Below are 22,682 nucleotides of genomic sequence, written 5' to 3'. Positions count from 1 at the left end.
CACTCACATAATAATAGATCCTCTGGGTGTAATAGCGATCCCTCACTCAGACAGGGCGAAAGCAGGGGGAGGAGGAGGAGGAAGCGCGAGTACCAAGCAGGCCCTTCTGGGTTCAGATTTAGCAGGGCCTTATAACTTCACCTGCCCGGGAATTCTGACATCATGGTTATGAATGAGCTGCAAAGAGGCTAAGCGATGTGGACACTTATATTCACCTCCATCTCAAAAGCCAGACTTCCACTCGGCACCATGCCTAAACCCGCCTTATAAACACTCCATTCAAGAGGAAACCATTCTATTCTATACATCATTTCATCATATTCTACACTATTCTACTCTATGCATTTTTTTGTCCCATTATCACTGCATCCAATACTGCAGTGTTATACAGCAGATCCTGTCTGGGGTGCATCGGGGGAACATTATACGATGTGAGAGAAATATGATGGACTGGATGGAGAAGAAGCTGGAGAATTACAATCAGTTGCAGACCATAAAACAATTGTCATGGGTTTTCCACGAGCCTATCAAATGGTAATGATATGCATTAACATTGCATTCCCCCGTAGCACTTCAAATGGGAAAGCAAAGTATATGACCCATGCTGCACTTTCACTTCATGAAATGTGACATCGAGTCATTTGACTTGTCCTTTCTTTGGAGGGGACATATATTGTGGTGGGCACGCGCTTGTATCCACATCTGTTGTCTTGTTATGAAATGTGACCATTGTGTGGATTATTTCACCATTCCCCATTTCATAATACCATCATGGGCGTGACCTCTTTCGTCGTTGTATGATATCATGCACCCAGCAGTTATCTATTAGATTACCCTGATGTCAAATGTGATTGATGCTCCTTTGGAATCAGAGATTTGCTCTGAGGGGATGAGGACTGCATGAAATAGGCCACGCCCATCACGGGGGAAAGCTCTCCATAGAGAGGCAAAGTGACCGCCTACTTCCTGCTTCAGCACTGTACCAGAGATTTTCATCCGCCATTTATTTTCCCATATACATTTCGTAAAATGCGTATAAAAATAGTTTTACTGGTTCAAACCAAACGGTACAGATATATTTAGAAACAGGAGAGATTGCATAACATTTCACTGGGACCAAAACGTAAAAAAAAAGCGGGTTTAAAGAAAATATTTTTTCGATGTTGTTTTTTTAAGTTTTGGTCGGAGTGAAATGTTCTATGGTCTCTCCCGATTATAGCGTTAGCTGAACAGTTTGGTTCAACGAAGTACAACTATTTTATAAGCATTTTACGAAATGTCTATGGGAAAATAAATGGCGGATGAAAATCTCTGGTACAGTGCTGAAGCAGGAAGTGACGTTCCACTTTGCCTCTCTATTCACTCCCATACACCAGTGTAATTTTCCTTGAAGTAAACATAGCTAAAAGCTGTTGTGTGGTGGGCTACGCAGACAACAAATGTAAAAAATCGCCAATTAAAGTTTTTTTGTACTCCCGAGCAAAACAAGGAAGCCATTAAGAATTGGCGAGAAGAAAAATGTGGATCTAGCTGTCAAGGAAGTAAGTTGGAGTGTTCAACTTGCGTATATATGATCTTTTTTGGCGGGGGGGGGGGGGGGGGGGGGTTTGTTTCCCCCTGTTTTGGGCGTGGTTTCTGAATGATGACGCGCTCCGCAGTGTCTCTATAAGAAAATGGGAGGACCGAGTGTCAACAATGAAAAAAGAACATTCGTCATTCACACTCCATGAGCTCGTTAAGACTTTATATCCCGGTGTGTTATGTAACGCACCATCAACTCGCCGCGGAAACGAGAAGATGAAAAAACAAAAGCAAAACTCCTCAAGCATGGAAAGCAATATGTCGTACAATCAGAAGCGATGAGAAAAACAAAACTCATTCACCTTCCAAAAAATGAGCAGGCCTTTTTCAATCAGCTCTTAAAATAAATAATTCTCTTAGACACGTTCTGTAGGGGGCGAGGCCTTAATAATGTGTGCAGAGATGAAACAACACAGGTGAATCTCATCACCGCCTAATACGGCATAATGGAGAGAGTCGGGCTCTCAGCATGACAGCCGAGGATCCACCGACCGACCGCCGTGATTGGCTAATGAACCAAAGAGCCCCGGGCGAGCTGTTATGCCTATATAAGGCGGTGGAGGAAAAAAACACAAACAACAAGCCAGCTCGTTTCCAATGCAGTTCTCTGAGCACAGAGACCATATATGCATCATGAGTGTGGCCATTCAAACACTGCAGGAAAATCAAATGGATCGCTCCGTTGTGTGTCGAGCTACAGTAGCATGGACATGACACACAGGGGTTTGAATAGGAAAGCAGCCAAAGTTCTGTTAGGGTGAGGTAACGCAGTGAGGGGGGGGGGGGGTGACTAGCCTACTACGACACACACAAATACACGTACGGCAACACATACGTACTGACACATTATTTACACTGATAACATACTATGTACATCCCCCCGTTTAAACACAACCTGCCCACCCCAGGTCCACAGATAAAGCCACGCACACAGCATGGTCTAAACGTCACATTACTGCAGACTTCCACCCACAGTGGGGGGGCGGGGCCCTTAACCATGTAGCATCTGTAGTGGAGCAGCAGGCCTGGCCTGGCTAACACACTGCACACAGAGAATGGAGGCAGGAGGCGCGCTGAGCCACTGATTGACCTGTAGGGTAATTGGCTCAAAGGAGTTAAATAACAGCCATCCTGCTAGATAGGGAGTTCAGTTGGGTGCAGGTGCGGGCTTGATCCGCCTGATGAGCCGGTGGAGATTCTGTGCTACACATAGCTACACCTTCTCTCTTCAGTAGGTGGCAGTATAGAGGTCGATGTGAGAGCGAAGGGATGGAGGAGAGTGTGGAGGTGGAGGACAGAAAGAGAAGAAGTGATGTTCTAACAAATTTCAATAATGAATGTTAGGAATGATAGGGAGGGTTATTGTCCCTCTTCTCCTTTCTTCCTTGTTTCCTTTCCTAAACACTTGTGACTGGTTTTCATTGAGAAATGAGGTGTGGTTAAGCTGTGTGTCCATGTGATGTCATTGAGGTGCGCACGCAGCCAGCCACTGAAGCAGATTTATGAATGAACACTGCCCAGGTGTGCGCGCGCGGCAGATTTGAATGAATGCTCGAGACGCCACACCACGCCAGAGGACCGACACACTCACACACTTCTTTTGGACCGATACACTTATTTATTGAGAACCAGCTTTTTGTTTTACATTGTGGATCCTTCCTAAAACAACTTAAACTGAACTGAAACGACAAAGACGGAGCTCGCCGCTCTGGAGAGCCAAGACGGTGCTGGCGAGGCCTTGTCAGAAGTCTGCTAACGTAGTCAGCTACTACATGACATCAATCTACTACTACGGTAAGCTGACCCACCTCTACTAGTGACTTTCTCGTTTGGAAACCAGTCCTTTGTTTTGTCTGTTTCTATCCCCTCTTTTCTGCTCTTTCACATACTCTAGGTTAGGACTAGCTTCGATAGCTAAATGCTACAAACAACTATTGTCCCCTAGACTGCTAGTCCGTAACAGAAGATTACTTAGCAGCCAACACCCAGTTCAGGTCATATGACAGTGCACGCCCCCTTTCTTTGAGGTTGTATAACCCATTCATTGTTAGGCACGCCCCCTTTCATTCAGGTTGTCTCCTCATCCATTCAGTTTCCCACGCTGCTTCCCCTCGGTGGCAATAACCAATCAGCCCAAGCTATTCCTTTCCTGCTGAGCCAATCACCTAACCAGCGTAGTATATCAGAGTCCATGTTTTACTATGCTATGTGCTGCGTATGTGCTATGTGTCATCCTCAGTTGCTGATCATCATCGCTGAAGCAGTTGTTTTCGCCCCACCTCCTCCCCTGACCAGCACCAACGTCATGACTCCTGAAGAACTCCCTATGGGGGATTTTCTATCCTATTCATCACTGATGCCCTCCTCTCATCATCTCAGGAGAGCGTCATCATATCATGGAGTCATACGCCAAAGTTAATGTATCATTAAAGCTTGTTAAACTTTCTACTAGTCTCTCATTATTGAAAGCCAAAGTGGTCGTGCGGCAACTGAAATTTAAAACAACGTTGACAGCATTGCAGCTGAGTTGGATTGGCTGAACAATGACGAACCATAGCTTGTGGGGTTTTTGTCTCGTTGGGGGCATTTGCTTAGCTGAAATTTCCTGCAGCGCCACCACCAGGTACTGGAGTTTTCAAATGTACGACCATCATGAAAGTGTAAGAAACGTGACCGGTATGGTACACGAATGGCATGCCTGCATTCATATGGCGCATCAGAGGGAGAGAGAGAGGGCAGCTCGGGCAAGAAGAGGAGAGAGAGAGAGAGCGAGCTAGAGGGAAAGCGAGGGAGAATGAGACAGCGAGCGAGCGAGAGGGTAGCGACCGAGCTCCTCCACAGCTGCAAGAGGTGTGCCTGCAATGCTAACTGGCTCCATCCATCTCGTCTCAGTAAAAAACACACAGGCGAGCTGGAGAGGGCCGAGCGTACTCGGCACCAGCCCGGACGGCCACTGTCATTCTTCCTCACCAGATACAAGCACAGAGGATTCTCTTCTAATGAGATTAGTGTGGGCAGCCAAACACAACTAGATGAGAGAAGAGGCTGCACAGGACCAGGCTCTCAAAAACCAAAAAGAGGGAGCTTGTTTCGCAAACACAGGTCTAGACTGTTATCAGCATTTGTTTTTTAATATATATATATTGAAATGAGCCATCTGAGGAAGGGGGGGGAGGGTCTCCTTTATTTTCTCTTTAGCATCCCTACACTGTGGATAGTAGACACGACACATTTTCCCACGAGAAGACACCCATAACAATGAGAGTAACAGTAAGCAGCATTGCACAATCGCGGGGAAGAAAACCCCCAGGCAGGCAAGACGGCTGCCTGGCACAGCAAAACATTAGGGCGATGATCATTTTGGGGTGTTTTTGTGATTTATGAGGACTGACGGGGTGTGTGTGTGTGTGTGTGTGTGTGTGTTTGTGTGTGTGTGTGTGTGTGTGTGTGCAGCTCATTAGAGTAAGCGTGCCCTTCACTGAAATCACCACCGAAATGAGCAGGAGATGTAAGGCAGCAGGCTCCTCCCTCTCTCCTCCTCCTGTCTCCAAATAAATGGTAACAATCATCAGTGATTATCAAAAAGGGACTGTACCATTTAAAGGGATACTCCCCTTTTTCAGGAGTTTAGCTCATTTGCCACATCCCCCCGCCACATAACCAAGATACACCATGCCTTACCGGCACTGTCCGCTCAGTTTACAGTGAGCTACAGTTGTGAAGTTAGTAATTATCGCCATAGAATGGAGGGTAATGCTACAGCTGTTAAAAATCTGCCAAAACACACATCTCACGGCGCCAAAATACATGTTGTGCTTTGGGTACTCACCACACGATGAAATATTAATCCAAAATTAACATAATTGGTCTTTTTGGAAGGAAAAGAGGTCCATGTTTGGAAAGTAGTGCCGGTAAGGCATGGTGGGCTCTATTTTCCCACAGGCCTTAGGCGCAGAAACTGGCCTTAAATGCAAAAAAACGCGCCTTGCGCCTGCCTCGGGGAGATAGCAACATGGCTTTACACCCCGAAATGCGCTTTGTGCGAAATAGGCGTGGCGCAGTGGCAGAATAGGCCAGAATGGGCGTTTCGGCCTTAAATACCGGCCTAATGATATCTTCCCTCCTGGCGTTAATTTAGCGCTTTGCGCTTTTGAAAACCAGGCCTATTCAGTGCACCGGTTGCGCGGAGCGCTCCTCTGCCTCTCCTCTGTCCCCCTTCTCTCTGTGTCACTCTCTCTCTCTTGCTCATCAGTCTGACAGGCACAATACGACTGCTTGAAAAAAGTTCGCCGGTTCTCTCTCTCTCTCAGAAAAAAGAAGTTGTTATACCGTACATAGTATAACAACATGACAGTTTTTTCTAACATGACAGTTTTGAGCCCGTGACATTCAGAGGCTGTTGCATCATCCTACCTGTGCAGTGAAGGCGAGAGAAAACGAGATCATTCTGGACAAACATTCACTGCCTGGCTTCCCTGCAACAGCCACACATGTGAAATCTCCCAGCATGCATGATTGGGCTAATCCATTTCGATAATAAATTGCATCCAAATTAGCCTAAATAGATAGAAAGGTACATAGAAATAGATCGAAATAATGTATAATGTTAGCACAACATGCAATTGTAGAACATTTCAATATTGGACAAAATAAAATCGCGAAATCCAAACACAACCCTATGCAGTGGCGGACTGCATAATCGGGCACGTCGGGCAAATGCCACTCACTGAACAGCAGGCCAGGCGCCGCCTACTGGTTTACTAGTGGTTTTATTACTTTATTCAGGTTTAAAGTGGGTGCATCTCATTGTAAAATTGGACTTGGCCCAAATTGGGCTTCAAACGGCCCAAATTGAGTTGAGTTGAGTTGAGTTGAGTTGAGTTGAGTTGAGAAAACTTTATTTATCCCCGGGGGGCAATTCAGTTTCTACAGTTCATCACCGTTGCAAGTAAACATATTGTATTTCATTTCGGTCACAAAATACAAAATACATACATACACAAGAAGGGAAATAGGAAGGGAGCTCAGTGTGATCAGACCGAGATAGTGCATTTGGTTCCTCGTGTCCCTCAGCGTACATGGATCTGAGCCGCAAGGGTGCAGGACGCAACATTGTTTATACACATGTAAAGTGCATAGGGTGCATGTGTAAACAGTTGGTTTTAGAAATACATAAAAAATAAGTAAAAATAAAAATAAATAAAAAGTAAGATAAAAGGTAAAAAAAAAATTGCATACAGAAATTGGGCTTCAAACGGCCCAAATCGGGCTTCAAACAGCCCAAATCTGGCTTTAAACGACCCAAATCTGGCTTCAAACGGCCCAAATTGGGCTTCAAACGGCCCAAATCGGGCTTCAAACAGCCCAAATTGAGCTTCGAACGACCCAAATTTTTCGCCGGCGCCCTTCGGACGCCGGCACGCGCGTCGGCCCGTATTGGCCTGGCCTGCTTGGTATCTAATGCCCGGCCTGAATTATGATCCCAGTCCGCCCCTGACCCTATGTGAAACATATATGTCATCCTGGGCCTATATACTGTATATCCCTCGTAGATTTAACGTGATTTAGATAAGTCGCGCAGCGTAACGCGGTTCTACTGTCATGTGCTATACTGTGATGTCTGCTCCAATAAATTGGCCCTACTTCACATTTAGTTTTACAATAAAAACACATTTCTGCAATGACTTTACATAATGTAGGCTATATTTATGTGCATCATCCTACCTGTGCAGCAGGGGAGAGAAAACGATATCATTCTGGACAAACTTTCACCAATCTAATCTCATCATAGGGATACGCTATTTTTTCTAGCCGATGCGTTTAGAACATTCTTTTCACTTTGATCTTGCTATAGTGTAGCGTATTTACATGCTTGCAGTATTTAAACTGCAGTTAGATTGGTTTGAGAAGCATAATAATATGGAATAATAGCCTATATATAGAGACAGACAGAGGGGGATGAAAGGGAGGGGGGGAGCAGAGCGCTTGGGGATGAAAGGGAGGGGGGGAGCAGAGCGCTTGGTTTTGACCGGACTGGATCGCTCCGTGGAATTGGAGCTTAAAAGGCAAGCTTGGGACTGGTTTACTGCACTTCTCCAATGAGCAGACTGTGCATAATTTTACGCTTAAAAGGCGTGGTTGTAATGCTTAAGGCTGCGTGTAGCGCCGATACCAAAATATCGAGTGCGCTGGTCCACGCCCACTACTCTGGGCTGCGTCTGGCGTTGGGCGCAGTTCATAGGCCGATGCAATGATAGAGCCCGGTGTATCTTGGTTGTGTGGGGGGGATGTGGCAAATGAGCTAAACTCCCGAAAAAGTGGAGTATCCCTTTAAATCGCTTGTGTCGTCACTGCTATGAGTTTAGAGACAGATGTGAAAACTGAGAAGAAACTGAACTTTTAGTCCAAACCCAGCAGTGGCTACTGACCTGACTCTGCCACTTCCTAACAAGAGTTAAGGGTCGATCCCATTCCGTTCAATTTTCAATTTTCCCGTTTGAACCCATCTACTGTAAGTTCAATCTCATGGGCCTGCCTCCTTTATGATAGGCCCATATATCCTATTCCAGCTATAATCTCAAATGCCATTAGACTCATTTCATTGGAAAATGACTCTCGGTCCAGTCAGAGCCTGGTAGGGCCGCAAGTGACTTCGATCAATCAAAGTTGCATCGAGATTATACTTTCATTAATCACGGGCTGAATTCTTAACAGTGGAAAACATTACAGTGCCACTGAAGGTAATAGATACAGTATGTGTGGCGGTGGATGCTGACCGTGCATTTAACTGCTGACCACTTTACATTAGATTGCTCCATTCCTCAAGCGAAACAAGATGATCCATTAAGTACACTGATTATTAATATTAGTATTTATATTGTGCTATTAATCACCAATAGTGTAATATTCATATTTGAAATGAAAAGCACTTCCTCAGGGCCAAGAAATGTCATCAAGCATTTGCTAAAGTCCACACTTTACAAATTGTTACTGACGACACACATTTGAATAGCTTTCTAAGCTCAAATTAAATTTCACAACCATATATCTAGGCTACTTCACACTTCACAGTCATATTGCTACAAATGATCAGTATGTCATTTTTCATCAAGCAACAGAAAATCACCCCTAATCACCAAACGGTCTTCATATTTTATCTGTAAAGTCGAGCCACACAAACCCGCAAAAGGGATTTCCTTTGTACTAGTCCTAGGATCAAGAAAACACACAGACAGTCCCTGAGTCTCCGTGTAGCAGCATCTGCCTCAGCCTCATGGCCCTTCAAACAGCAGGGGTGGTTTTAGCATCAGAGCTTTGGGTGGGCTCAGCCCACCCAAAGGTCATGGACCACTGAACCCCTAGGGGTGTCCGGGGGCATGCCCCCCCGGAAGACAATTTTGTACAGTTTCAATTAAAAATGGATCAAACTGACGCACTTTGAGATCAAAATGAAGAGACTAGATCTATGAAGAACTACACACATCAATATCTTCTTTACCGTTCTGTGGTTTTACAGCGATGAAAAAATAATTGTTTCCCTATTCACCTTATGTTCAGACCTTACAGTGGGCCAAATTCTTCCGGGTCCGTCTAACACTTCCGGCGGTCACGGCGCCAAATATGAAAGAACGTCATGAAGAAGAGAGTTGTTTTTGTAGCGGACAGCGCAGGGTGTAAAACAAAAACGTAGCCTACTACTTTGAGCTCGGTACACAGCAAGCAAGCGGAGTATCCACTGTTAGCCAGGTCAGATAACGTTATCGTCGACAATGATGAGCACTTTCTTGTAAAACATACCTGGACTCCAACAAAGAAAGCTTCAGAAGGTTTTCTCTCCTCCGAGCGCAGCTCGAGCCACTTACGTCTATAAGACCCGCACACGTTAACGTAATTCCCTGGAATGCGAGAATTAACGAGCCAGTTACATGGCATTGCATTCTTAGACATTGCCGTTTGCTTTTATTTGGTATGTTACATACAATTGGCTAAAGTATTAGTTAATTCAGAGTTAGATTATATTGGAGCAGCCAGCCATTTTTTTTCTTCTTTTTTTTGCCGGAAGTCGTAGGACGGCCACAGAACCGGGTCAAATGGGCGTGGCTACATAAGGTGAATATATACTATATATATTCTGCATACAGGTTACTATATGGTAGAATTATGCTTGCATAAATAATACCAAAATCACTTCAGGGGAGTTTCAAGTAAAGTAACATTTTGCTTTCTAGGCAAAACAAAAGTAAAATTAAATCAAAAGGGAACTTCCTAACTTATTGGCTGGAATAATATTCCGACAAGATAATAATATACTGTAAGCACTAAAGCAGGAGTTTGCAGTCAACTAGTTGAAATTAATATGTGGCAGTATTTGTGGGGGTCAAAATCTAAGTAGGGTGTACCACCACAAATAGATCAGTGTATGGGAAACACTGACTATTAAATTGTGTGACTAGAAAGACACCAATAAATCTGAGAAAATGTACTTTAATTTTGAACAACAGCACTACAACGGTGGCATTACAAAAAATAGTTTTAAAGCAAAAATAAATAATAAATAAAGATCATTTTAACAGAAACTGCTACTAATGACCACCATGGATTTGGAGAGGAGAAAAAAACTATTTTTTTTTTGGGTGGGCTGAGACTATTTTTGGGTGGGCCCACCCAAAAAAGGCCTAGAACCGCCCCTGTCAAACAGTCAACGATCAGAGTGCAAAGAGCAAGAGGGGGAGAAGAACTCGCAGCTTTTATTTGCCCTGGCACCGTGGCACGGGCTGCTTGTGCTGAAACGCCACATCATCTACCAGTCCAGAGGTCAAAGGTCATACCGCCCTAGGACGATCTGAAGAGCAATATATCACTAGCTGGGTTTCCATCCAAATGTATGGCAACTTTTAATCGGATTTTCAGAAAGTCTGCAAAATAAAATGCGAAACAATGCGCGTTTCCATCCACTGCTATTTTGCGAATTATAGAGCTGTCAATCACCTCGTGTTTGAGGCTGTCTGAGCTGCTGATCAGCTGCTAGACCCGATATACAGCTCTGTTAAACACATCTAACGTTATTAATTTAAAGTTTCTTGATGATCTACAAGTAGACAAAGGTACCATAACGCCATTTCTGGATTACCAGGTGCGACTCGGCAAACTAACGTTATAATCCCAACCTGATCTCCAAATTTTTTTTTAAATAGCAACGTTTGTGGACCAACGTTGCTATTAGGGGTCGACCAATATGGGTTTTTCAGGGCCGATATCGATATCGATTATCGGTAATGAAAGACACCGATAACCGATATTTTGGAACCGATATATGTTTGCAGTAGGGCTGTGCGATTAATCGATTTTGAATCGTAATCGAATTAATTAGTTAGGACGATGTTAAAAAAATGAAAATCGTAAAATCGTTTTTTTTTTTTTTTTTTTTTTAATTTTCACTTTAACTAGGGTAAGTACGTTACGCGGGGCGGCTCTCTCTCATGTACGCATGCTGCTACTTGTGTAAAGTCTCTCTAGAGGCTGTGATACTGGCTACTAAAAACAGCAGCACAATGGACTTATTTCAACACCTCCGACCAAAAAGCAGCTTGTTGCACTGCAGGCTGTAGCCTACAAGATAACGATTGCCACAACACACTCACGCGCGCACACGAACACAGACATTATCACCGGACGATGAAACGTTGCCAGTTCACATAATAACAAAACAACACGTGAGGCCACTGAGTACTGATAGATTGGCTGTATTCATGGCTGTAAGTTAGCAGCCTCAGCTGACTCACCTGTCCCTGTGTGTCTGAATTTCCCCCTAACTGCTATCGCAGTTCCACGCATTCCTGTTGTGACTTTGTGTTATTCTAGTACAGATATAACTCCGAGCACGGGTGGTCGCTTAGACACTAATATAATTATCTCACGGAGGAACACGCAAATCCACCAGTGTCAAGTTAGCAAGCAACAGCCAGGAAGTTAAGCATAGCAGCGGCAAGCTAAAACAGGAAGTAGAGATGCTGCGATCGAGATTTTTCAATTCCGATCCGATTTCGATATTTTAGCTCAAAACCGATCCGATTCCGATCAAATTTCGATACCCGATTCGATACCGATTTCGATCCGATACCGATACAGCACATATTTAAGTCTCTCTATGCTGTCTGATAGCTAGCAGGCAACACACATTTTTAGGGTTAGGTATGTATGTGTGTGCTTTGGTAATATAGTATGTAAACGATTTAGTTCATCTAATTCATTTGATGTAAAACTAAAACATAACAATCAAATTAGGGCTGGGCGAGATGGATGATTTAATATTCCATAGCTCTGACCTAAGCAAATCTGACATCACTATTGTGATATAATATTTTTTTTAGTAAAGTGTATCACTCAAGTCAATACAAAAAATAATGGCTTTTATAGAACCGAAAGCCTAGCTGCTTAGTCTGCAGATAAAACATAAAAAATTACATTTAGACTCTTATTGGCATGACGGCAACATATAAGCGGTCTGAATTTTGCATGGGGCCAGTTCTATAGTGAGGCATGGAAAGCCTCACTATACGCCATCATATCTGTGTCGTTTCACTTTTGACTGAAAAATGATGCCTGTAGTCTAGATTAAAGAAAATACATGTATGTGATGTTGACAATTATGTAGGCTATGTGCGCATTCGTTTTCCTTATAGATCATGAGTGCTCCGCAGCTAGCTACGTTAGCTTGCATGTAACGTTTAGCGTTAGTTGATTTTGGAGACACAAACCCTGGACGTTTCATTTTGAGTAGGCTAATGCATGAGGTTCTCTATGGTTTACGCCAGCTCTGGGAGTATGAAATGCTTTAAATGCGGGGGTTTTGGTCACAACAAGCTTGTGGAGCGCTGCCTTGCAACTAGATAGCCTAACCAGCTAGCTAACGTTAGCCATCATCACAACAGCTAACGTTACGTTAACGCCAAAACAAATCCGCTGCCTCATCCCCACGTTTGGTTTAGAGTAACGGCAGCTCAGACTTTCCCCTAATCTCAGAAACCTTGCGGGACATGTATTGCAAATTGCAATAGTGGTTGTTTTGTTATAATTTGAAACTGTCAAACTGGTGCGGACGCGTGATTTCGAATCGCACATAGGTTAAGGACGGGTGTGTCTGACGTTTTGGCCCTGGCCATCCTAGGCTCAACGCGGCCTCTTTGCTGCTGCTGCTGCATGCTGGATAGAAATCCTGGAGCGGAGTCATGGAATGGAGTGCTTATATCGGAGCCTTGGATCGGTCATTTTCGCTGGAATCCGATCCGATCCGATCCATGTTTTTTGGCTGATATCGCGCCGATATCCGATCACATGATCGGATCGCAGCATCTCTAACAGGAAGTTGAGTTGTTCTACCTTCAGAGTAAAAGCGTAAATTGTCAATTATGGAAAAAAGGGGGGAAAAGAGCTCTGCAGGGCAACAAATGTTTAGAGAAGTATAATAGTATAATAAATCGAAATCGAAATCGAAAATCGAGTTTTGAGAGAAAAAATCGTCAATTTTAGTTTTAGGCAAAATCGCACAGCCCTAGTTTGCAGTAAAAATTTAAATCTTGGTGTCGTATTGATGAATGAATGAATGTCTGTAAATATAACTGTTCTTGTTAGGTCTATAATATTGTATGTAGTGAAATTGAACATGTTCTTGTATAAATATTTTTTGTTTAATGTACTGCAGAACAGGAACCTGCTGAAAACCAGTTTGTAACTGAGTCAGGCCAGTTAAATGTACATGTGAAATGTCATTTTTATCCTTTCCTGTATAAATAAAGTGAACTGAAAATTTAGAATAACACGACCCGTTGTTGAAATTCATTTTCTTCGTTTATCCAAGTACAATATTATTTGAAAATATTCACTCTATTAATATTGATATGAATCAAAGTGTATGTGTGTGTGTGTGTGTGTGTGTGTGTGTGTGTGTGTGTGTGTGTGTGTGTGTGTTTGTTCAATCTAGTGGAGACTTGGGCACATTATCAAGATAAAGCTGTGTACTTTAAACAAACTAACAGCTCACCACAGAAACAAAATAATAAAGAGGGTTTCCCTCAGCTTACACTACTTGACACTAACCTCGCACCAGGCTCTCTCAAAGGAGAACACAAACAGGTTAATCCGGGCATCTGCTGACCAATGTCTCATCCTAGTTTATTCGGTTCCTTTTTTTATTGCAAACGAGTCCGCTGACGTCCTAATGTCTCATCCTACTTTATTCGGTTCCTTCTTCCTCCTCCGCTCTGGAAAGTGGTGCCTGCTGCAGCCTGCTTGCGCTGCGTTACACATGCGAGTGGATTGGAGATATATATTTTCGGGACGCTACAGGACTATTGATTAATAAAATAGCTTCGCGCTTGACAACCATGGCCATTTGATTAAAAAAGAGCGACACTACACCGTGGACGCTATGGAATTAAAATCTTGTGTCCTGCCCCAGTTTACAAGGTACACCAATCGTATCGGACATTCTCCAACAAACACGGACAGACACAGACAGACACGGACGGACTGCTATGGCACACCAAACGAACATTTGCGAAAAATCTGCGTTTGTGTGTGTCCGTCCGTGTTTGTTGGAGAAAGTCTAGGGAAGGCAGTCACACTCGCTCACACAGCCGCAGGCAGAGTCCAATCGCTTATCAACGGGCTTTGTGGGGCACACAGGCAGTGTCTCAAATGTCATCTCTGAGGAGCCCTCTGATAGGCTATTGCTCAATATGTAAACCAATCAGATAGCGCTGTGGGCGGGACATTGCCACAGGGCAGACAGGGGCTGCAGCAGAGAGAGACACACACAGGCTTCTGCAGCGCTTCATGGCGAAAGTAGCGAATTTTTAAATAAATGTATTATATCGGCAAACAGCCAATGAAAATGCCGATGCAGATAATCGGCAAAATGCTGAATATCGGCCATAATAATCGGCCAAACCGATAATCGGTCGACCCCTAGTTGCTATGTTACAATTTCGTCTCCGAAATTGTAAAATGGTAATCCACGGAGCAGATAGTAAGTGAATACAATTTCATTCAAGTCTAGAAGTGAGTCACCTTAAAGTTAATATCCCAGTCTTCTTCTGTTTACCTCGGCGGGTATTGCGCTGCGTGTACCATTATTTACCGTGTGTAGCCCTATTGTGTGGAGGCTACATGTTTTGCAGTGATCAAGGCAAACTGTGTTGTTTTTTAATGGAGAGACAACGGAATATCGCTTAACTGTTTCCACCGCACGTTTCGCATTTTCCTTTTATCGATACACCCGACTTTTCCGCCTCCCTCAAGCGTGAAAACTTTTTTGCGATATTTGGAGGTTTTTGCGAATTAGGCAGCGTTTCCACTCAGTTTTTTTATGCGCAAGTTGAAATTTCGCATCAAAACAGGTGGATGGAAACCCGACTACTGACTGCCGCTCCCACCACCTCCACTCCCCCAACACACAGTCACTTTCCCTGTACACACAAGCTGTATTCCACTTGCTTTCTCATATAAGGCTGCTGGTTTAAATTGTAACATTTCTGCTTTGTCGTCGTCTTCTAGGAATAATGACAATGTGGCAGAAATTACTGCATGTAGCTACAAATATAGGGAGCTTGATAATGTACTGTCATCACATTGCTGTAAGTAATGCTGCAGCCTCAATACCACACATAGCTCATGGTCTCAAATGGCCTGAGATGCCTCCACTCAAAAAATAAACTGGTGCGCCACTGATGCATCACCATCCCGATAATTTAACCCCTAATCCTTCCTTGGGCTTTAGATCTGAGGTTCGAGAGCATAATAAGGTAGGCCCCCTAGTGATGACCATTTTCCACTGCAGTCGGTGTTGAAAGAGTGAGTGCAGCAGATTTCTAAACCAGCCCGGTATCACGCCAAAGCGTGTCGGTGTCACGTTTTGCCTCGCTTCGGGGTGAAAAGTACACGCATGTATGAAGGTGCAGTACCAGCAGGAGGCGATATAGGCACAAGCTGCCCGGAATAAAACGGAGGCCAGTCAGGGCGTTGTGGTCTGGGTGGTCAATGGGCGTATACATTTGCCTTCGGAGCGGGGTTTGATTCCCAGTGTAAACCACATTTGAATTTTGAAGGAATGTTTTTCTTATTTAACCATGACCTTAACCAAGTTGTTTTGCAAACATGCCTCCATATAGCCGTAACAGCCAACCTTTGGGGCGTAATTCAATGTTTTCAAATTCGGGGCATCCCGACTGGTGCTGGCCCTCGCTGGACCGCAAGGCCGCCGCAAGGCATTCTGGGGATGCAGGCCGTTGTTTTTCATGCCTAGGTGAGGCAAAACATGACACACTGGGTATATTACACGCTTTGGCATGATACACAGAAGAAATGTGTAAACAGAAGAAACAAAGAAGCTATATATAATATGGGGCTGGATGAGCTGTGAGTGTAATTCACCCGGGAGGAAGAGGCGGGCAGTTAGGCAGCAGATGGATTCTTCCTGTATGCTCGTTCAGTCAGGTAAGTAAGGTGAGCCGCGCCTCGCACACAGCCTGCCAGATGGACTCCACTGCCTGCTAAGCTTTCCTGCAATCCCTACACAGCTGCTTTGATTTGCTTATTGTTGAAACGGATGTCTGCAATACTGTAGCTCAGTTTTCAAAGTCTGAGACTGTGGGCCTCCCCTCACACAGACAAAGCTTGGACAAAGCCCCCCCCCCCCCCCATAACCATTATGTTATTTGACCCCATTGCCAATCAACAAATTGAGCCAAGATAGTTTGATATTGCTGTTGACATGCTTCAAACTACACCAAATGCATAACTAGAGCGACCGCACCACGGATATATGCTTCCGCCAACAAGTGAGCAGTCGACATCTACTTCTGTCCAGACTTTGACGTTTGAGCCAAATGTGAAGAAATTCCGTCAAGGTGTTACTGAGATATGATGTTACCGAGCATGAAAATGGCATTTGTGAGGTCACAGTGACCTTAATCTTTGACCAACAAAATGTAATCAGTTCATCCTTGAGTCCAAGTGGACGTTTGAGGCAAATTAGATGAAATTCCGTCAAGGCGTTCCTGAGATATCAGGTTAAGGAGCATGAAACGAGCAGTTGTGATGTCACAGTAACTTTGAACTTTGTCCAACAAAATCTAATCAGTTCATCCTTGAGTCCAAGTGGACGTTTGAGGCAAATTTGAAGAAATTTCGTCAATGCATTCCTGAGATATCGCGTTAAAGAGCTTGGAAATGGGGTTCGTGAGGTCACAGTGACCTTGAACTTTGACCTTTGAACACCAAAATCGAGTCAGTTCCTCCTTGAGTCCAAGTCGACATTTGAGGCCAATTTGATGAAATTCCATCAAGGCGTTCCTCAGATATCATGTTAACGAACATCGGACGGACGGACGGACGTACGGACAGACAACCTGAATCCATAATGCCTCTGGCCTGGCTATCGCCGGCGGAGGCATAAAAATGTCTGTTTCTCTTTAACCAAATCACACACATTTAGGCTATTTTATGTGATCTCCGTTTAACTAATCACTAATGTAATATTTTTTCACTTTCATTCACTGAGACTCCCCTGAAACTGTTTGGAGCCCCCCTGGGAAGGCCCGCCTCCCACTTCGAAAACCCCTGCTGTAGCTCTAATTATGATTTTCCAATATATCAAAGTGCTCAAACTCTTCTGATTACATAGTTTATATATATCATATCCTTGCAGAAATGAGTTAAGTGGTGAAAACACTGTTGTGAAAGTTGTATAATGCAAGCAAAAACCAAATATGAGGAATCTGAGTGTATTTTCTTCTTTGTAAGATTTGTGCACTGTATCAATAGGGCAACTAAGGTTGCTTTCTCACTGGGAACGATTGTTTTCGTTCAGTTTTGTTCCGCACTCGGGAACGAGTGCCCCCATCCCCCCTACCCCCCGCCCCCCGCCCCTCACCCCTGCTGGTCAGCTTTCACATTACAGCATTTCTTCCGCGCTCGGAAACGGAACAGAGTGCACTTGCATCATCAACTATGCCTGGAGTTTATCGTCGCCCGTTTGTTGTCTATGTGGTTCGGAACGGTTGGCTTTCACACTCGCAAGTGTTCCGTGCCCGGGCACGCCAAAGCACTCCCCAGACCACCTTTTCAAGTGGATCCTGTCACGGTTCCCCGTTGCGCGCCCGGGCACAGAACGGAACGGAACGCAACATTCACACTCGTCAAATGTTCCGAAACTGGGGTCAATTTGGGGACAAGTGTGCTCGGGAACGGTACCGGTGCGCCAGAGAGAAAGCACCCTAAGTTGACTTCAGTCTTGAATCTCTACTGCATGTCAGGCCAGCATTTTTATTTTATTTCTTCACTTCCTCTGATGCCAGCTGCTATACAAATTGAATACGCCTCTAGAGTGTTTGTGCTTTCCTGGAGTACCTCTAAATAATAAGACACGGGATGATGTGTGATTCCAGTCACGTGCATCTTCACTTTGCAGCTGCCATATCCTACTACCTGCATTAGTCATCACCACCACGAGGCTCTGAAAGAACATAAGGGTGTATCTCTACAATCCTAAAATGACACAGGAAACAGAGTAGCGACGAGACAGGAAACAGAGTAGCGACGAGACAGGAAACAGAGTCGTGACGTCACAGGAAACAGAGTAGTGACGACACAGGAAACAGAGTAGTGACGTCACAGGAAACAGAGTAGCGACAAGACAGGAAACAGAGTCGTGACGTCACAGGAAACAGAGTAGTGACGACACAGGAAACAGAGTAGTGACGTCACAGGAAACAAGAGTAGTGACGACACAGGAAACAGAGTAGTGACGAGACAGGAAACAGAGTTGTGACGACACAGGAAACAGAGTAGTGACATCCCAGGAAACGGAGTCGTGATGTCGCAGGAAACAGAGTCGTGACGACACAGGAAACAGAGTAGTGACGACACAGGAAACAGAGTAGTGATGTCACAGGAAACAGAGTAGTGACATCACAGGAAACAGAGTCGTGACGACACAGGAAACAGAGTAGCGATTACTGATTCATGTCGCCTTTGTTTGTTCTCCCCTTCTCCTCTCTCACCTCTCATTCATCAGAGAGTGCTGTGTGAATTAGCATGGTTAGCAGAGCAGCTGCAGATGTGAGACACTTTTCACACGGCCAGATTTTGGAGCATCAATTTGAGTGAATTCAGGACTTTTATCTCCTTTAATTATGTAAATCATATGCCTCAGATATTTCTTATCAAGTCGGAGGGCAGAGCTTTTTTTTCTCTTTCCGCTCAGCACATTTTCACTGAGACTCCGGTTGCCCAAGAGGGTTGAGCAGCTTCTTTGACTAAAGAAACAATCTTTCATTTGCACTTTACAGAAAAACCTGGTCTACATCACTGAGCAAGGGTGGACGTAATAGTTTACATTTACCGTACTCTTGGTACTGCTTTTTTTTGTTTGCACACTTTGAGTAGTTTTACGTTTACTGAGGCTAAATATGTTTTGACTGAAGTATTATGTGCATGTCCTTTTTAAATCAAATCCATTACAAAGACCATGTTATAGACTCTCCATAAGCATTGCATCATAAACTGACCAATGATGAACTGGATCTGCATCAAACCTGCACAAGCGTATGACTGGAATATTAACAGTTTATCCATGATAGTTGAATTTTCATGAGCCAAAAAGCTATCTATCCAGGTATAGTGTTATTGCCTTGCCTGGTTAGCTAGTTTGCTAGCCTAGTAATATAGCAAAAGAAACCTCGATATGGTGGCATTATTCACTAATGGAGATGGGCATTATCATATAATTTTAAAATCACAGATGAAAAGACGCGTACAAATACATTTCAGAGTCATATTTTTGGAATGCTCAACAGAGAGATTCATTCATGCTACAGGTAACTGACTGCATTCTCCATAGCACATAGCCATGCCTAACACTCCTTTAATAATGTGTTGAATTGCAATAGAATGACCATGTAACGAGTATAACTTTTACTTTAAGTACCATTTAATGAGCTACTTTACTTCACAACATTAAACTTCCCCTTCTCATTGAGTAGGATCTCTTTCCACCCCTGCTCACTTAGTTATGGCTGATATCCTCCTTATATTCCTCTCTGGATTCCATCTCTAAAAGAAATTGAATTTCTTCCCTGTAATTTCCCCTTTATATTTGAAGAGTTTCACTATTTCGACTCCTCATAACAAAACACACAAGGCCATTGGGGTAAACCATTGTCGATGTATAATGGTTCCTCGCACCAACAATGACACACTATTGAATCTCCAGTGGAAAATGCCCCTGGAGGTTCTATGGAATCGACGTGGAAGCAAATTGGCATAGCTTTCATGTTTCCTGGCACTGTGCCTTTTCAGGCCTCAAACACACTAAAAAGTTGCCAGTATTATTAAAGCGAGTCAAGGGTAGGTGAAGGAATATTAAATCATGCTTATGCCCTTGGCGTCCATCGTCACATGGCTTCCATAATGGGATCTCAACCAAAAGGTGAAGCAAACTAAGACAGTTGAGGTTTTACACACAACCATAATTGCCCAGACTGCGTTTGACAATACCTAGATTAGTTCGCCACACAACTCCCCACCTTCTTCAAAACCCTGTTGTGCTGCTGAACTGCGAAAAGATCTGTGACTATTCCAGGTCACTCTGGATATATAGAGCAGAGGGAATAACTGCCTGGCTGGCCACAAGTATGTCACAGAAAATAAGTGTGCATTCACTGCATTGTGAATGGAAGTACTGTCTTACTTTTGGTATGAGTGTGTGGATGTCACAGAAAATAAGTGTGCATTTACTGCATTGTGAATGGAAGTACTGTCTTACTTTTAGTATGAGTGTGTGGACAATCGATAAAACCGCGAAGGGACCTCCACACAGCCGCATTCCCTGCTGGATGTTTGTTATTCATTGTGAGCATTGCTGTTAAAGTCATCTGGCATGGAACACCTTCAAGAAAACATCAAGAATGAAATGAATTGGGAAAACAACACAGACATCATTTTGTTTTACCTGCAGTGAAGTTGTAACTTGCCGAAAATCCCACCGCTTCCAGTTCGCCGTCTGTAACAAATTTTATCCACAGATATCGGCCGCTACTCCTGATATCGGGCGGGTTGTGCTGACCGCAGTAGCGTCCAAGTATTGGGGAGAAGCCAAACGGTCCATCCCGAACCTCGATGTTGTCGAATTTACATTCCCAAGAGGACTCGATTGAATAATTCTCCTCAAAGTGTAGATCAATACACTGCCTTGGGGGCGCTGCGAGACACAAGAGAATCAGATGAAAAACAATTACCAGCCATCACAAAGCAGGGGGTGAAATATTAATCACGTGTTTCATCGATGAACATTCGGCTTGTTTCATTTACGGCACGCCAGCCCATTCCATAGAGATGCTCCAACCCTGGGCTGTCTGTCAGTCAGTTTCACAATTCCAGAGCTGGTAGTCTGTCTCTCAAACGAGATGAGCTTCCATATTTCATTTTGGTAATCGTATGCGTGAGCTGATCTTCTGTTCTGATTAATCAAATATCTCCCAGTGTGACAAATTAACAGGCTGTGTAGCAGCCACTCACTGTCTAATTTCATCACCGCTCAACTATATCTCATCAGGTTTCCCTCCTAATATCACCTGAGGAATGAAAACAAACAGCATGATCACCAGACCTTGTTTTGTGCTTAAAGAGAACATTTACCTTCGAGGATGTAAACACACTCTGTGTCTGGGGGGTATTTGTTTGGGTAATTGGGAGAAGTAAAGAGGCCTCCTTCTGCTTCTTTCACCCAACTTCCACATTGGCCTGCAGGCTTGACTCCAGAATTGTTCTTCACTGAAACAGATGTTGGTGAAGGAAAGGTCAGAGAGAGAAGCATGATGGACAAGATGAGGGTACCTGAGAGGAAAAGGTGTTGTGCTGGTGGTGGTGATGGTGATGGTGGAGAGTAGAGTAGGCTACCTGCTGTGTCCTTCTTTGTTGCTCCAGACAACCCAAGTATGAGAAGACTTGCAACAACTGTCACACACAAAAAACACAAAGACACATTTTTGATGGAAAATGGTAACATGTGCACATTTTTCTTTTTTTTAAACAGCTTGATTTCAACTGAGAGAGGGTTGAGTTATGCTATGCAATTATAGCTGATTGATTATTAAATGCCAATCAATGGAACTAGAATTTTCCACATCAGTCAGCATGTATCAAATACCATACATGACTGCAACCTCAAAACATCCATAAAAGTGTCCCAATTATCAGTACTGTACCTTATTAAACAAGACAGTTCAAACATTCAGACTGGAAATATTGCTGCAGAAACTAATGATTGATAGCCAACTCCATAGTTCAGTGGATGTGTACACATCTGGGCCTACTGTAACTTTGTGCAAGTATATTATCTGTTTGAATTACTGGAGTCCTTTTGCATATTAACTATTAAGCCTTAACCAAGATTTTTACAGAATAAAATAATTAATTGAGTTATTGAAGTGTTGCTGTGTTCTCCTTCTGAATTCATCAGAGGATTACCCTTCTTTACACTTTTTTCATAAGGACATGTACGCTACAATTACGCAGGCAAGCAGTAAAATCCCTGGCCAAGTATCAGCTAATGGTCTTACCGTGAAGGAAGCTGTGCCCATGTACCATGTCTGTTCCTTTCACAAAGGGCTTCAGACTCAACTAATTCCATTTAGATTAAGGAATATTTCAAGAGAAAACGGTGAGAGTTTCTGAAATGCACCACGGGAAAACAGGTTTTTTTTGGACACCATACAACCATTCAGTGAAGACAAAAAATACAAAGCCAAGTCACTCCTCAGTAAAATCTTCAATGAGAAATGTGGAATATTCTTGCAGAAATGTCACAACAACTAACCACCAGTTTCATATAAAACCAAAAACAGGTCTAAACACTCGCCCGATTTCCATCCAAACGTTTCTAATACCCGTTGGTGCTTTTGATGCACTGAAAGGATGAATAGTCCCGTCATTAGCCCTTCTCTGATCGATCCACCTTTGCAAATATTCTTTAAAAAAATCTTAACAGCCTTGTTTAGTCCTCTTCGGTCCCTCTATCAGGAGAGGGGCTCCTTCAGAAGCAT

At 43.7% G+C, this 22,682-nt stretch overlaps 1 protein-coding gene across 1 annotated transcript in view; it reads right to left on the bottom strand.

Annotated features, from left to right (window-relative positions):
* neto1l (neuropilin (NRP) and tolloid (TLL)-like 1, like) overlaps positions 1 to 22,227 on the bottom strand; it is a gene marked incomplete at both ends in the record, with an annotated part of 148,019 nt that extends 125,792 nt beyond the window's left edge. Inside the window, 4 exons of the mRNA XM_083655887.1 lie at positions 20,591 to 20,839; positions 21,277 to 21,411; positions 21,538 to 21,594; positions 22,200 to 22,227. Of these exons, the coding sequence (XP_083512013.1) occupies positions 20,591 to 20,839; positions 21,277 to 21,411; positions 21,538 to 21,594; positions 22,200 to 22,227 (469 nt within the window). The remainder of the gene's footprint in view (positions 1 to 20,590; positions 20,840 to 21,276; positions 21,412 to 21,537; positions 21,595 to 22,199) is intronic.
* Between the last annotated feature and the right edge of the window lie 455 nt (positions 22,228 to 22,682).

The sequence above is a fragment of the Poromitra crassiceps genome (assembly GCF_964638095.1).
Source record: "Poromitra crassiceps genome assembly, chromosome: 2".
Classification (NCBI taxonomy): domain Eukaryota; kingdom Metazoa; phylum Chordata; class Actinopteri; order Beryciformes; family Melamphaidae; genus Poromitra; species Poromitra crassiceps.
The sequence above is the reverse complement of the archived record's forward strand: the minus strand, read 5'-3'. Positions and strand labels throughout refer to the sequence as shown.